The sequence below is a fragment of the Corylus avellana genome, chromosome ca2 (genome assembly GCF_901000735.1).
Source record: "Corylus avellana chromosome ca2, CavTom2PMs-1.0".
NCBI lineage: Eukaryota > Viridiplantae > Streptophyta > Magnoliopsida > Fagales > Betulaceae > Corylus > Corylus avellana.
The window spans coordinates 44,688,082-44,700,756 of record NC_081542.1 but is presented as its reverse complement, the minus strand read 5'-3'; the positions used below and the strand labels follow the sequence as shown (position 1 = coordinate 44,700,756).

Below are 12,675 nucleotides of genomic sequence, written 5' to 3'. Positions count from 1 at the left end.
GATTTTGATGGCTGAAACCAGCGTTACCTCTGTTAGCTCTCCTTGTCTTCCTACCTTAATCTTGTCTCTTCTTCTTTCAAACATGGTCTTTCTCTCTTCTACACTTTCTCGCTTTGGCGCCGCTGCTGATGGAGCAGCTGAGAATGATTGGCTTTTGACGATGATTAGCCAAAGTAGGTGGAATTGGGACTTGAATTTGCTTGGGATTGAGAGAAAGCATGGAGATAATTAATCAGATGAAAGTCGGAACAAATTGGCTTTTGGTGGTTTTTGGTGTGGAGGATTCAAGAAGGCTGGGTCTGAATGCCTGAATCAGCCCGTGAATCATATTCTTGTGAGTTGGAAAAGTTGCAGAGACACAACAAATTATGAGTGTACTGCGAATCTCGACAAAGCCCATATCATTGAATCCTGGATCTGCAATGGAAGCAAATATTTTCTTTGTCTTTCTTCTGGTTGTTTTGTTCTGTTCTGTTCTGTTGACTTGGTGAAGAAGCTATTGTTGTTCGACAGATTGCTTTTGCAGGTTTATTGCCTTAATGGTGTTCGGGTGCCGTTGCCGAGCTACTGCTTAAAAGAAGAAGAGACACCATTACGTTAAAAAGAGAAGTAGAGTTAACAGAGTTAAACCGGTTTCAGCCGTTAAAGTTAATTTAAACTCACGTGTGATTTTTATATAATTAACAAACTACCTACCGTAAAGTCCTAGTCTAAAGTCTCTTCCTCAACCGTTCATCTCCCTTCCCTGTTTTCTCTGTTAGACACGGCGTTAAAAATTGCGATGGCAATAGAATCAAATATAAAGGTGTGTTGCTAAAATTCCCTGTGTGTGTACTGTATACCGTTAATGAAGGATTGTAAAATGGAGGAAACAAGAACCATTTGGACAATCCAATAATATATATGGTGTTGCAAAACACTCGTGTCAAGAAACAGAGCATGGAAAATAATGAAGCCTTAAAAATGTAAACACAATGTCAATGTTTGATGTCAACCATTCTAAGTTGAGAATTCAAGTTGTTTTCACGAACCAACTTGAATATGAACAATCGAATATTTACCGGGCAAATCGGGTTTCCAGTTTCCACAAATCGAAGAAGGTTTTCAAGTGATTTTGTTCAGAGTAACAAACAATCGGCCAACCAATTAAGAATCCAAGTTAAATAGATGGCTGTAATTGTCAAGCCAACCGCCCATATGACACAAAAGGAACACGCTTTTGCCAATGGCTTGTGACTTTATATATAAAGATTTTGAGACTGACTTATAAGTTATAAACACTGTCATATCAACCCAATAATAGGTAGTTAAAATCACTTGAAAAGAAAGCAATCCTAACTAATACTTTTCTTTTTGGTCAAGACGTGATCGCATGGCTTTGTTAATGTAATCTATTTGTTATATCAACCCCTTTACTTTGATTTAATACCACTATACCAGTACGCGGTTTGCTATATCACCCACTTATTTTCACGATTGCACCGAAATTTGTAAGGAGCCTGACGCCTGCCGTCCATGACTCCGAAGACCATAAAAGGAACAGCCCAGCTTTTGTATACTCGATGAAGAAAGCCCATTTCTATCTTTGAATGTCAGAAAATAAAGATGAAGAGAGATAATACAGCCAAAAAAAAAACTCTTATTTTCAAATAAGATGCTATATTAAAGATCGAAACAAAGCTTTCGACCCTTGACATGGGTGACTAATCATCTAGTTTGATTGTCGAAGAACATTCTAGCTGCAAAATCGAAAACCTCGTTACCCTAGTATTCTAGTAACCGAGGAAATACGCATCGATGAACCAAAGGTAACTTATCTAGAGTTGCGTATGAACTTATTCAACAGATCAGGTAAACTAATCAAGATTTAGAAACAAAATTTTCGGAAATGTCAAAAATTGTAAATGGTCAAAAGAATATGCATCACAATTTGCAATTGGAAATTCCAGTATTTGTTGGCTGCCTGCTTCATATGCCACTTGAGTCCCTCCCAAAAATAAAACGCCTTCCCCAGTCTGATATCACCAATGCTCTGTTGCGCCAGCTGACTTGCTTGCTGAAAGTTAAAAGAAGGAATTTGGGAAGAATCAGAAGCTGATCAATTGTACTCTTACAAACATTTCACCAGCCAGCCGGGCTTTGTTTTCCATAATATGGTTTACTATGCATATGGATCTTATCATCTTCTGAATAGGAAAGTTATGTTTGGCATCCAAATAATTAGCTTTTTAATATTCATCTTTTGTGATCTGTTGTACCATAGAATTCCAATCTTGAAATTTTTGGCTGCTTCACTATTCTGACAAGCTTTTGATGTTATAAATAAATAACTTCGATATTTTGTATAGCACCGAGAATACGGAGGAGAAGAAAGAGATTACCTTGCATAGACTGAGTACCAAAGCCATTGGCTGCTGTGGCCAATTGATACCCAATCACCAGGCAGTTGTGCTGCTGTTTGCTCTCCTCCCAAAGGAGCAAATTGTCCAAGATGCTTGTACCTTGAAGAAAGATCAGCCACATAGCAAATGAGTAAGACATTCACTTATTGGTTTTAGAACTTTGACTTTAAATTAATGCACTAAAATATGGATATAACATATGTATTTCCATATTAAACCTTATTAATGTACCCCTGAAATCCTAGTTTATACAATTAACTTTCTGGACTTCATCCAAAATTTCATGATTATGATTAGGCATCATCTGGCTCTAACATGGTTGCAAGAGAGAGAGTTTTTGAAGTATTAATTGAACTTGTACCTAAAGGGACGAAACCGATGACGACCTGTTCCCCTGAACCTGAGAGGACCCTCTGGATATTTTTCACACTCTTCCATACGGTTAAAACAGTTGGCGAGGTAGTTACCTTGCTGAGCCGCAACCTGAACGGTCATTTTGGAAGCAGACAAGACATGTAAGAATATATGTCTCATATATAATTAAAAGGGAATGACCTAAGAAAAATAGTCTTGTACCTGAGCTGTAGCTGGAAGATTTTTCATCTGAGAATCCACCCGGGAAAGAGCTGATTTAAATTCTTCAATATTCAGTTCAATGGATTCTTTTGCAACATCCCCTGTGGATTCCTTCAAGAGATCAGTGATATCGCTCATCTGCATTTTCTTCAAGTAAAGCTCCACTTGGGGGTATCTTTCACAGATGTCATCAATGACTTCTTGAAATTCTTTAAATGTCAGGGTTCCTGAGTTGTCCTTGTCTGCCTTACCAAATATTGCTGAAATATCTTCCTGAAAATCAAATTGTCAATAAGAAAAAGAGAACATCATTAGTAGAATGAAAAACTTAGATACTGACCGAATAGGAAAGATATATATTGGACTCACTGTTATTAACCCAAAATCAACCGTAACTGTAATTTTTCAACTATTAACTAACTTATTAAAGCAGAGATTTAAGTTATTTAACTGACGTAGTTCTCCGGTAATTACATCACAAATGGTGGGCAATTCTATATCAATAACAAATCATGCAGAAGTCTGTGAACTGGCATTTGCCAGCAAGTATACTTAAGAAGATTTGAAGAAAAAATGCTAGCTCAACCAGTGTTTCATGATTCCATTTAGACTCAGATGTTTTATCAAATCTTTGAAGTAGAAAATTATTTGGTTGTTATCTATCTATGGTTGAGTTAGTCATGCCCACACTACCGGTTTTTGCTAGTATGGAAGAAAAAAGAAGTTTCAAATTGGAAAAGATTGAAGCCACATTTGCAGCATTAAATTCAAATGATTATTGGTGCGATGTGTAAATATATAGTAGAAAAGTAAAAAAGTACAGGTACCATGACTTTGCGCTGATTTATTGTGGCACAATCACCAAGTGCATATACATTGTCGCATCCCTCAACTCGCAGCCATTCATCAGTTGCTAAAACACGCCTGTTAGCCTGTTCTTTAAAGCAACGCACATTTGTCAAATGAAGTAAACACATGTAAAAGACCACTTCATATAGAAAAAATTAGAAACTAGTAAATTATAAAGTATTCAATTTAAAGCGGCACTTTAATAATTTCAGAGGTAAAACACACCTGACCAATTTGCTTCATAAAATCCATTATGACAGGACGAGTCCCAATGCCGGTTGACCACACAGCCATTCCATATGGCATTGTAGAAATTTGCCCACTTTTCATTTCTTTAGTAGAAATTTCTTTTCCTGCTACTTTAACAACCATTGATCCTGTTTTCACATTAATACCATCTCTTTTAAACTTCCCTTCAGCAAAAGCGGTGATTCTTTTGTCAAACCTGCAAAAGAACGAGAAAGCTTCAATGAAAAGAACAAATGATTCCACTATGGCACCATCCAACTCTTAAGAACTGGAATGCATATCAAGCAGTGTACAAGCATTGTGTAGTGGTTGTAAAAGATAGTCAAACATCTAACTTGGCTACAATGAGAGCTCTAGAGATTAGCTGTCTAGAATTCACTTATTAAGTAACAGCCATATTATGGGCATGATAACTGGCATACATCCAACAAATATACATTGCAAATTTTTTGGTATAGATTAAGTTCATTTCAACACTAAGATTTTACTCTCGCTGCTCCTTAAAATTTACTTTCAAGACCTTCAGGACATTATGGTCCTCTTCACATTATGCAAATTCAAGATTTTTAGATACTTTCTAGAATTAATAAGATCTAGTGCACAAACTTCACATGATCCCCTACTTTTTGCTTGCATCCTTACATGTTCAGAATATGGTCTCCGGCTTCAAGAAGTGTGATTTTAACTAGGTCTTTGACCCCAGGATATAATTTCACTAAATCCTCATTGACAAAATCATGAAGCTCTGCAGCAAACTCCACACCGGTTGGGCCACCACCAACAATAGCAAAATGAAGAATTCTCTTCCTCTCTTCATCACTTATAGTCGGGAGGCTTGCTTTTTCAAAGCAGTCAATAACTGTTCTTCTGATCTTTTGAGCATCTTCAACTTCCTGCACTAAGATATACAATTAATAAGATTAAGAAACAACAGACATGCACACATTTAACGAGTTCTGTTTCCCTCTGAAATTTCTAAAGCAATAAATCATTTATTTTAGTCTTTTTTTTTTTTTTTTCCCAGGGGTGAGGGCTTGGGGAATATTCTCTGTGAAAGGAAACAATGATAGGAATACACCAAATCATCAGTTAACAAGCTTGCCAGCGAGGTTACCTTCAAGAAATGGCAATTCTCTTCCACACCAGGAGTATTGAAAGTATTAACTCGGGCTCCAATTGCTATTACAAGGTAGTCATAGTCCACAATAAATTCTTCTATCCCATTCAAATTTTGGTCTTGAGCAGATCGACAATAGATTTTCTTGTTTTCTGCATCAATCTTGTAGCACTCTGCTTCACTGAACCGAACATCCACATTTTTCTGCTTGAGGAAAAATTAGAAACACGTCTTCCAATTATGTACATCATATTGTAATGACAACACCTACTAATATGTGAAAATGACAACCATCAGCACAAAGCTACCAACCATAAAACCATAAATTGTTTGATCAATTCTCAAACTCACTGTAACAAATATTTATGTGTTCCCAAAAACTAGGGGAACAGTCAGGTTCCTTGTCATAATCTATATGCACCCCTGGCACTTGAGAAATACATTTTGCAGGCCTAGCCTAAACATCATGTCAATTTTTCCATAGTCTCCTTTTCACCCTCTTCATTTTAGTGGTACCTCAAACTGGCTGCTTAAGGATATACCAACCCTTTTTTTTGCATAGTTTTATCTTCTTCTTCTTTTGGCTTCTTTCCCAGCTTTGGTTTATTTGATAATGAATCAAACAGTTGTTATGAATTGCTCTTGCTTCCTAGACCCATGAACCAGACGGTTTTCAGCATCTACTGTTACTCATGGATAGTTATACACACTTGAGCATAACCTCAATTAACTTACACCTTCCACATTCTTAACTTTTAATAGGGCAAATACTTCTTGTTCAACTACATCTTTGCACATATATGTTAATACTTAAATATACAAACATCTACATGAAAACAGTTTATGGAAGCTTGATTCCTGCAGTACATACGATCCAAACATTAAATTTCAGAGATTAAAGCAGGCATCCAGTGGCTGCAACAAGGTCCTTCACTACGTACGCAGCCATTAAAAAAGCATTATCAGGAAAACAGTTATAGAGCGCATTGTTGAGGTGGCCTATGCATATGAAAAACATATAATAAGAACCAATTCATCAACAGAGGCATTTAACCCAGAACAAGATGAATTCTCAAATTTTTATGCCACAGTGCAACTGTAACTTGGTCTTTCTTCAACTGATTTTCTATAGCTACTCAAGAATTTTTAGTTTATCCTTTTCCACCTATTTCTGTATTACTATATGAGGCCTTGTTTCATCACACCAATATTTGCAGCACGTTATGTTTTCTTTTACGCTAAGAGCTCGTGATATCTCACATTGTGAATTTTCTCAGTCGACTTAAATTGATTCTTGCCACTAGCACTAACAAGAACTGCATGCTACATGGCCCAAGCTAACTCCATAATCAGAAAGTAGCCTCCCTTACACCCACAAAAATATAAGAACATTCTTATGCAATTGACTTTCCTTTACCTTACGAACAATGTTGCGAATTGGTTCTACAATGCTGCGGGCTTCCACTGTACCACATGTAACACTTGGTAGCAAAGGGGTAAATGCAAAATAATTACGAGGTGATACCACTTGCACTTCGTATGAAGGGTCTTTGAGATTCTTCAAGAAACTTGTTCCAGCCCAACCAGTTCCAAGCACCACCACTTTCTTCTTCTTGCTCTCTGATTCAGAAGATGAAATGGCGTATGCACCATTGGTTGGGTTTGCCTCAGCATAAGCCACAAGACCCCCACCACTGGAACAAAAAGCAACAAGCCCAACAAGAAAACTCAAAACACAAGTCCCGAAACCATGTTATAGCAGTTTAATTTAAAAATAAATTGAAAATATAATATGTTCCAGAAAGGGAGTAGCAGAGAAACAGTCATTAATCTTTGAACATAAAAAGAGACATCATAAGGAATTCTGTTACTTCATAATCTTATAGGCTTATTATTATAACAGTCGAGTAATTAGTATTCAGCATGTACTAGAAGCACGACTTTAATTAAGCAACGTTGCAAAGAAAAAGGAAAAATAGCTTAAAAAAGGAGGAAAATATAACTTTTGTGGAAAAGGCTCAGTAAGGGACCATACCATAAAATCATATATTGAATCATTAAAACTGCCCAACACGAGGCCATAAGAAGAGACACCAAAAGCAAAAGGCGAAAAAGATAAAATAAAGTCGCTCCATATGTGCCCTGTTTATGGCAGAGTTAAACGGATCTGCAGGCGGTGCTGCTCTAACAAGAATGCAACATTTTAAGCTCAACATTTTGATGTAATTCAATTTCCTCAAACTTCAAGTTATAGATCTAATACTCTAAAAGTCGCTTTTCGACGCTTTTAAATTTTTTTTTTATTTTTAAGTATAAAATAATCTGATTCCGGAAAATTCCAAAAGTTGGAACGCTACAGAGTATATCGAATTCAGGGCGAGAACGCGATCAAATGGAATCCTAGCTTCCTAGAACCACACAACAATTACAAAAATACAATTACCACAAAGTATTCCAAGATCATTTAGAAATATTTGAACACATAAATGGAGGAAAAAATTCAAACAATTCAAACAGGAATTGAAATCAAATAAGCCACTCTCTGAAGCAAAACGCATCTATAATCGAACACAAAACTCAAATAAAAAAATAACAATAAGGACGAAAGTCACGAAATGAATGGAACAAAGCAGAAATGATAAGGTAGAGGAGTACCTGACGGTGAAGAGCACGAGCAGCTTAGAGAGCGAAGGATAGTCATGGTAAGCTCTAGAAAATCTCTCATAGAAAGTGAAGCTCCGCATTCTGCTACTTTTCTTCGCTTCAAGCTTTTCGCTGCTAAGATCTGTTATCTGTAGCCAAACAGCCTGGAAGAAAATGGCAGAGAAAGAGGAAGGAAAGGTCGTTTTAGAGAGAGAAAGAAGCTGTTGTTTGTTATTTTATATGAGAGAGAGAGAGAGAGAGAGAGGCGAGGCGAGGCGTGGCGTTGCGTCTTAAATGTAAGAGTTTTGGTCAAGAGAAAAAAAGAAAAAGAAATCCGGGGAGGTGGGAGAGATTGCGGTCACGATGGTTCCATGTTTCCCTTTCTTGACTTGGCGGGGAAGCTAATGGCGGCACGTGTGTTGAGGAGGGGTTGTAGCAGTTTGACACGTTGGCGTTGGGTGGCCCACCTCTTCTTCTAGGACCTGATATCCCTTGCATTTACAAATCTCTGTTTGATAATTGCAACTTCTTTTTCTTTTTATTTTCTCTATAAGTAATTGGCTCCTTTTCCTAACACGTTTTGTGTCTTTTGATTTTTTTCCTCCTAACAAAATATTAATAAACAGTTAACAAAACACCCTTAAAAATATAAAAATAAATTTCATCCTTTTACGGTTGTTAGTTAATTTTGACTATCATTATATCTCCACAGGGTATAAAACAAAGTAATATCTCTTTTTGGCATAGTGAAAGTAAATAAATAAATAATCTTTAAGAGGTAATTCAATATATTGGGATTATATTTAATGAAGTGAAGGTCATTAATTTGAATTATCTTCACATTTTTGTGCGAACAGGTCAAAAATAATAATAATAAATAATATTTAAATAAAATAATAAAAGTGAATCATTCAAATAAAGACTTGAATGTATGTGTTTTTTTTTAAAAAAAAAAAAAAAAAAAGGTAGTTAAAGTAGTAAAATTTTGATTTTTTTTTTTAACTAAAATTTACTTAACCTAATGCAAATGCTTTAATATATTAGGCAATAGATGGAATGTGTCATGTGTAGTTGTACTTTCTTAATTTCATTTAGACTTATTGTTCAGCAATTTATGTGAGTTTCACTGTGCATGGGAATATTTAAAGAACTTGACATGAACTCAAAGCTTTGATTAATTGAGCCTCGACTCCCCACATTAAATTAAAGCATAATTAAACCACTTGCCAATTAAGTTGAATGCAAAATTTGGGCAAAAAAAAAATAATGCTCCATTCTCTCTCCTTGAACGAAAAAACCAGTTACCAGTGCTAGACCCCTCCTCCTCTTTTTTTTTTTTTTCTTTTTTTGTTGGGTTTCTCTATTCAGGAGAGAACTCTTATCTTTCTAGAGCTTTCTCTAGATTTATCCCGACCCTCACTAAACAACAGCTACTTCTTCCACCCCTTTCTGGCCGCTTCTCCCCCGTCGTGGATCGTCTCCTGCAACGTTTCACTGGCCAGATCTATGGAGTCTTGAACATTGACATTTTCAAAGCCTGATCTCCACCTCCCCATCAGCCCCTAGCGAAAACGTGCTCCTGCACCAGCACCCCCGGCAATCCTGCTGCCTGGCGCTGCGTTCTGTGCCCCATTCCGACATCGACACGCCGGCGAGTGGACCACACGCTTCTGTGTGTGGATCTTACTTGCCGGCGCGTGGGCCACCAACAACCTCCTTTAGAGCAGCCTTTTTTTTTTTTAGTTTATGCTATTATTTTATGTAACTTTTGTTGTTGTGTTACTTATTGGTTAACCCGAACCGGATGTGACTTTTTAGAGTTGATCTTTTTTTCTTTTCTTTTTGGTTTCTTTTTGGAAACCTTTTTTTCATAGTGACTTTTCATTTAAATCCCCATAGCTTTTTAGGAAGTCTGTTTAGATGTTTGATAGGGGTATTCGTACTCCCAATAGTAGTATCCATCACTAGTATGTGCCGCGGCAAGGGTTTTTTCGATTGCATTCGCATCTTTTTTTCCTTTATGATCTCATTCTTGTTATTTAAGATCTGTCCGGTTGGGGTTTTAGTAAGCTTGCCTTTCTTTCTTTTTTTGTCCTCTTTAACCTCTTTTGTTTGAATGAATGTTGGTTTGTTACAAAAAATAAAAATAAAAAATAAAAAAAATCGGCCATGTTTATTATTATTATTAAAATAAAACCATTAACCAACAACCCAAAACAATAAATACTCAAAATAAAATAAAAAATAAAACTAACTCCAAAATGCATTAAAAAAAATATTTTCAAAGATTAGTTTTTCTTTTTTGTATTTTCTTTCTTATGGTTATAGACAGAAATAAAGGGAAAACTAAATGAGAAAAATACTCATAATTATTTGGAAAATATTCTGCTTTTCTTTTCTCTTCCACATGATTTTTATTTTTTTCACCAAGCAGATTGAACTCGTTTTAGGTCAAACAAACAGAACCGAGAAAGTTGAAAAAAAGAAAGAACCAAAAGGACAAAAGCAGGTAGAAGGCTTTAATTGAACGGAAGTTTGTTGTTGCCTTAACATCACATCACATGGTATGACCAAAAGGCAATAGCCAAGCTGGACATATATGGAGGCAGCCATAATATTGGAGAAGAAAAATGCTAGCTTCATTCTCAAGACCACACCTTTTTAACGTGTTGGTAAAAATTATTATTAAATTTAAAATTTAATTATTGTTAGGTTAAAGCATATGCACTTAAAAGTACAGGAATTTTGTGGCCATGAATTCAAAAATAATGCTAGTGTGTTGGTTGTAGATTATGGACAGGTTTGAAGTCAATTATGTAAAGTGCTTAAAGGTATTACAATTTTTCTATGATTTTCTTAATAAAGAAAGTAAACTAACTTGACAATATATCAATAGTAAAATAGTTAAACAATAAAATTCGTAAATAAATTTAATTATTTAATGACGTAGACCAATGCCAAATCCCTCCTCAATTATGTCTGCTGCGTGTCTCTTTTCACTTCTTACTTTTCTCCACCAATTAATACACTTATAGTTATCTAAACAACTACAAGAAGAACTTTAAAAAGAGAGAAGATTTAGATCTAGATTTTTCTTTTTCTTCTTTCACGATAGCAGTGTTTGATGTCTTCTCTGTAGGCTCTATTAGTCTTTGTTTTTGGCGGGTTACTTTAGATCTAGTTTATAGATCTAGATCTAGATCTAGTCTCAACCTTAGATCTGATCGTCTTCTTCAACCAAGGCATGTCTTCCGAAGGGATGTATACGATGTCGTGTTCCTCCGTTGCTGCTTGTGGGGTTTTTATTTTTGTTTTTTGTTCTTTATTTTGTAGCCCTAGGGTTTTTTAACGTGTTTGTATTGTGGTTCTGGCCGTTGGGCTGAGAACGTGAATAATGCTTCTGACTTTTGGGTCGAGAGGGGAATGGTTTGGGTGTGGGTATTGCTCATGCATGGAAAATGGCTTCCTGTGCCACCGAAAGGAGTCTGCGTTAACAAATCTCTTCTATAAATTGAAGATCGGGCTAGGATAGCAGATATTTGACGTTATAGATTGATTTTTCATTGTAAGATCTATATGTTTCGACTTTTATGACGTGTAATCTTTTAACTTTAGCTATAATATTGCAGAACTGTATGTTTTGTGATTATAACAGCTTTTATGCACTTGACCACTGTTAATGAAATCATATTGATTTTTCCTAAAAAAAAAAAAAAAAAATCTCCTCAATTATTATCACCAAATGAGAAAAGAAAAGTATCAAGGTCGTGCAACAAATAGTTGGAATAGGTAAAGAATAGAAACATGGCATGTAACATGTCTTTTCCAATCAATTTCCACATAAAATCTCTTTCTTTGAATAATGAAATTTAAATTACGTGGTTGGTATGAAACATGAAGAAAAAAAAAGAAAAGAAAAAAGGCAACTTTAGTGCAGCGGCCCAAATAAAAGCATTTTCTCTTTAATTATTCCAAGAATTGCATGCCCTTGTCGTGTCAGTTGGCGTGGAGCGTTAAAGAGAGAGCTAGCAGGAGGACGTTTAATCTAGAATAAAAAATACTTTTAAAACATTTAAAACTAATTTTACTTTTATATCACATTAAAATATTTTTTAATTAAAATAAAACGAAATAATCGAAGCCACCACCACTTTAATAGATATGACCGCCCTACGCCCAAGACTTGAACGATATGTTCCTATGTTCCTATGTCCTTTTATTAGTACAGCAGTGGGGCTGCCATATCTTTTCTTTTTTCCTCTCCTTTGAGCGTGGTGTTTGCTGCTTTTGTTTGTGTTGTAGTTTTCTTTTTCTTTTTTGTAAATTATATATATATTGTAAGTTATATTTTATTTTTTATGCTTTGTTCAAATGGAAGTTTACGATTTTTTTTTTTTTTTAAAAAAAAATGATGGATTTGAGGATAATGAAAAAATGAGTAGCAAAAAAGTAATGGGACTGCAAGAATGCAGCCATAGCATTCTTGAACTATTCTATATAGGCCCAATAAAAATGAATGTGGAAATGGACCCTTGGCCTATGCTCTCTCTCTCTCTCTCTCTCTCTCTCTATATATATATATATGAAAGCCTTTCGAAGATTCTTATAAAGTATCGCGATAACTCTATTTTAAAGTCCAAAATACCATTTTAATCCCCATATTATATTTTCAGATGATGAGAGTTGAGTTTTGAAAGTTTAAGCAAAAAAATAAAATATATAGAATAAACACATGGGTAAAAGATGGTTTTTGTTCCCAAAAAGTAGCTCAATCGGCTATGGATTACGTATCATGAAATAGAGGTCAGTAGTTTGAATCTCCCTCCTCCTTCCTTGTGT

At 35.5% G+C, this 12,675-nt stretch overlaps 1 protein-coding gene across 1 annotated transcript; it reads right to left on the bottom strand.

The window, feature by feature from the left end:
• Positions 1–1,671: 1,671 nt before the first annotated feature.
• On the bottom strand, positions 1,672–8,097 carry LOC132172259 (external alternative NAD(P)H-ubiquinone oxidoreductase B2, mitochondrial-like). The gene is made up of 10 exons (XM_059583732.1): positions 7,849–8,097; positions 6,611–6,887; positions 5,191–5,397; positions 4,719–4,969; positions 4,053–4,272; positions 3,806–3,910; positions 2,979–3,251; positions 2,764–2,885; positions 2,382–2,501; positions 1,672–2,056 (listed from the first exon to the last, which is right to left on the bottom strand). Exons 1-10 carry the CDS (start codon positions 7,935–7,937, stop codon positions 1,969–1,971), a joined length of 1,752 nt encoding a protein of 583 aa, XP_059439715.1. The 5' UTR covers positions 7,938–8,097; the 3' UTR covers positions 1,672–1,968.
• Positions 8,098–12,675: the final 4,578 nt, after the last annotated feature.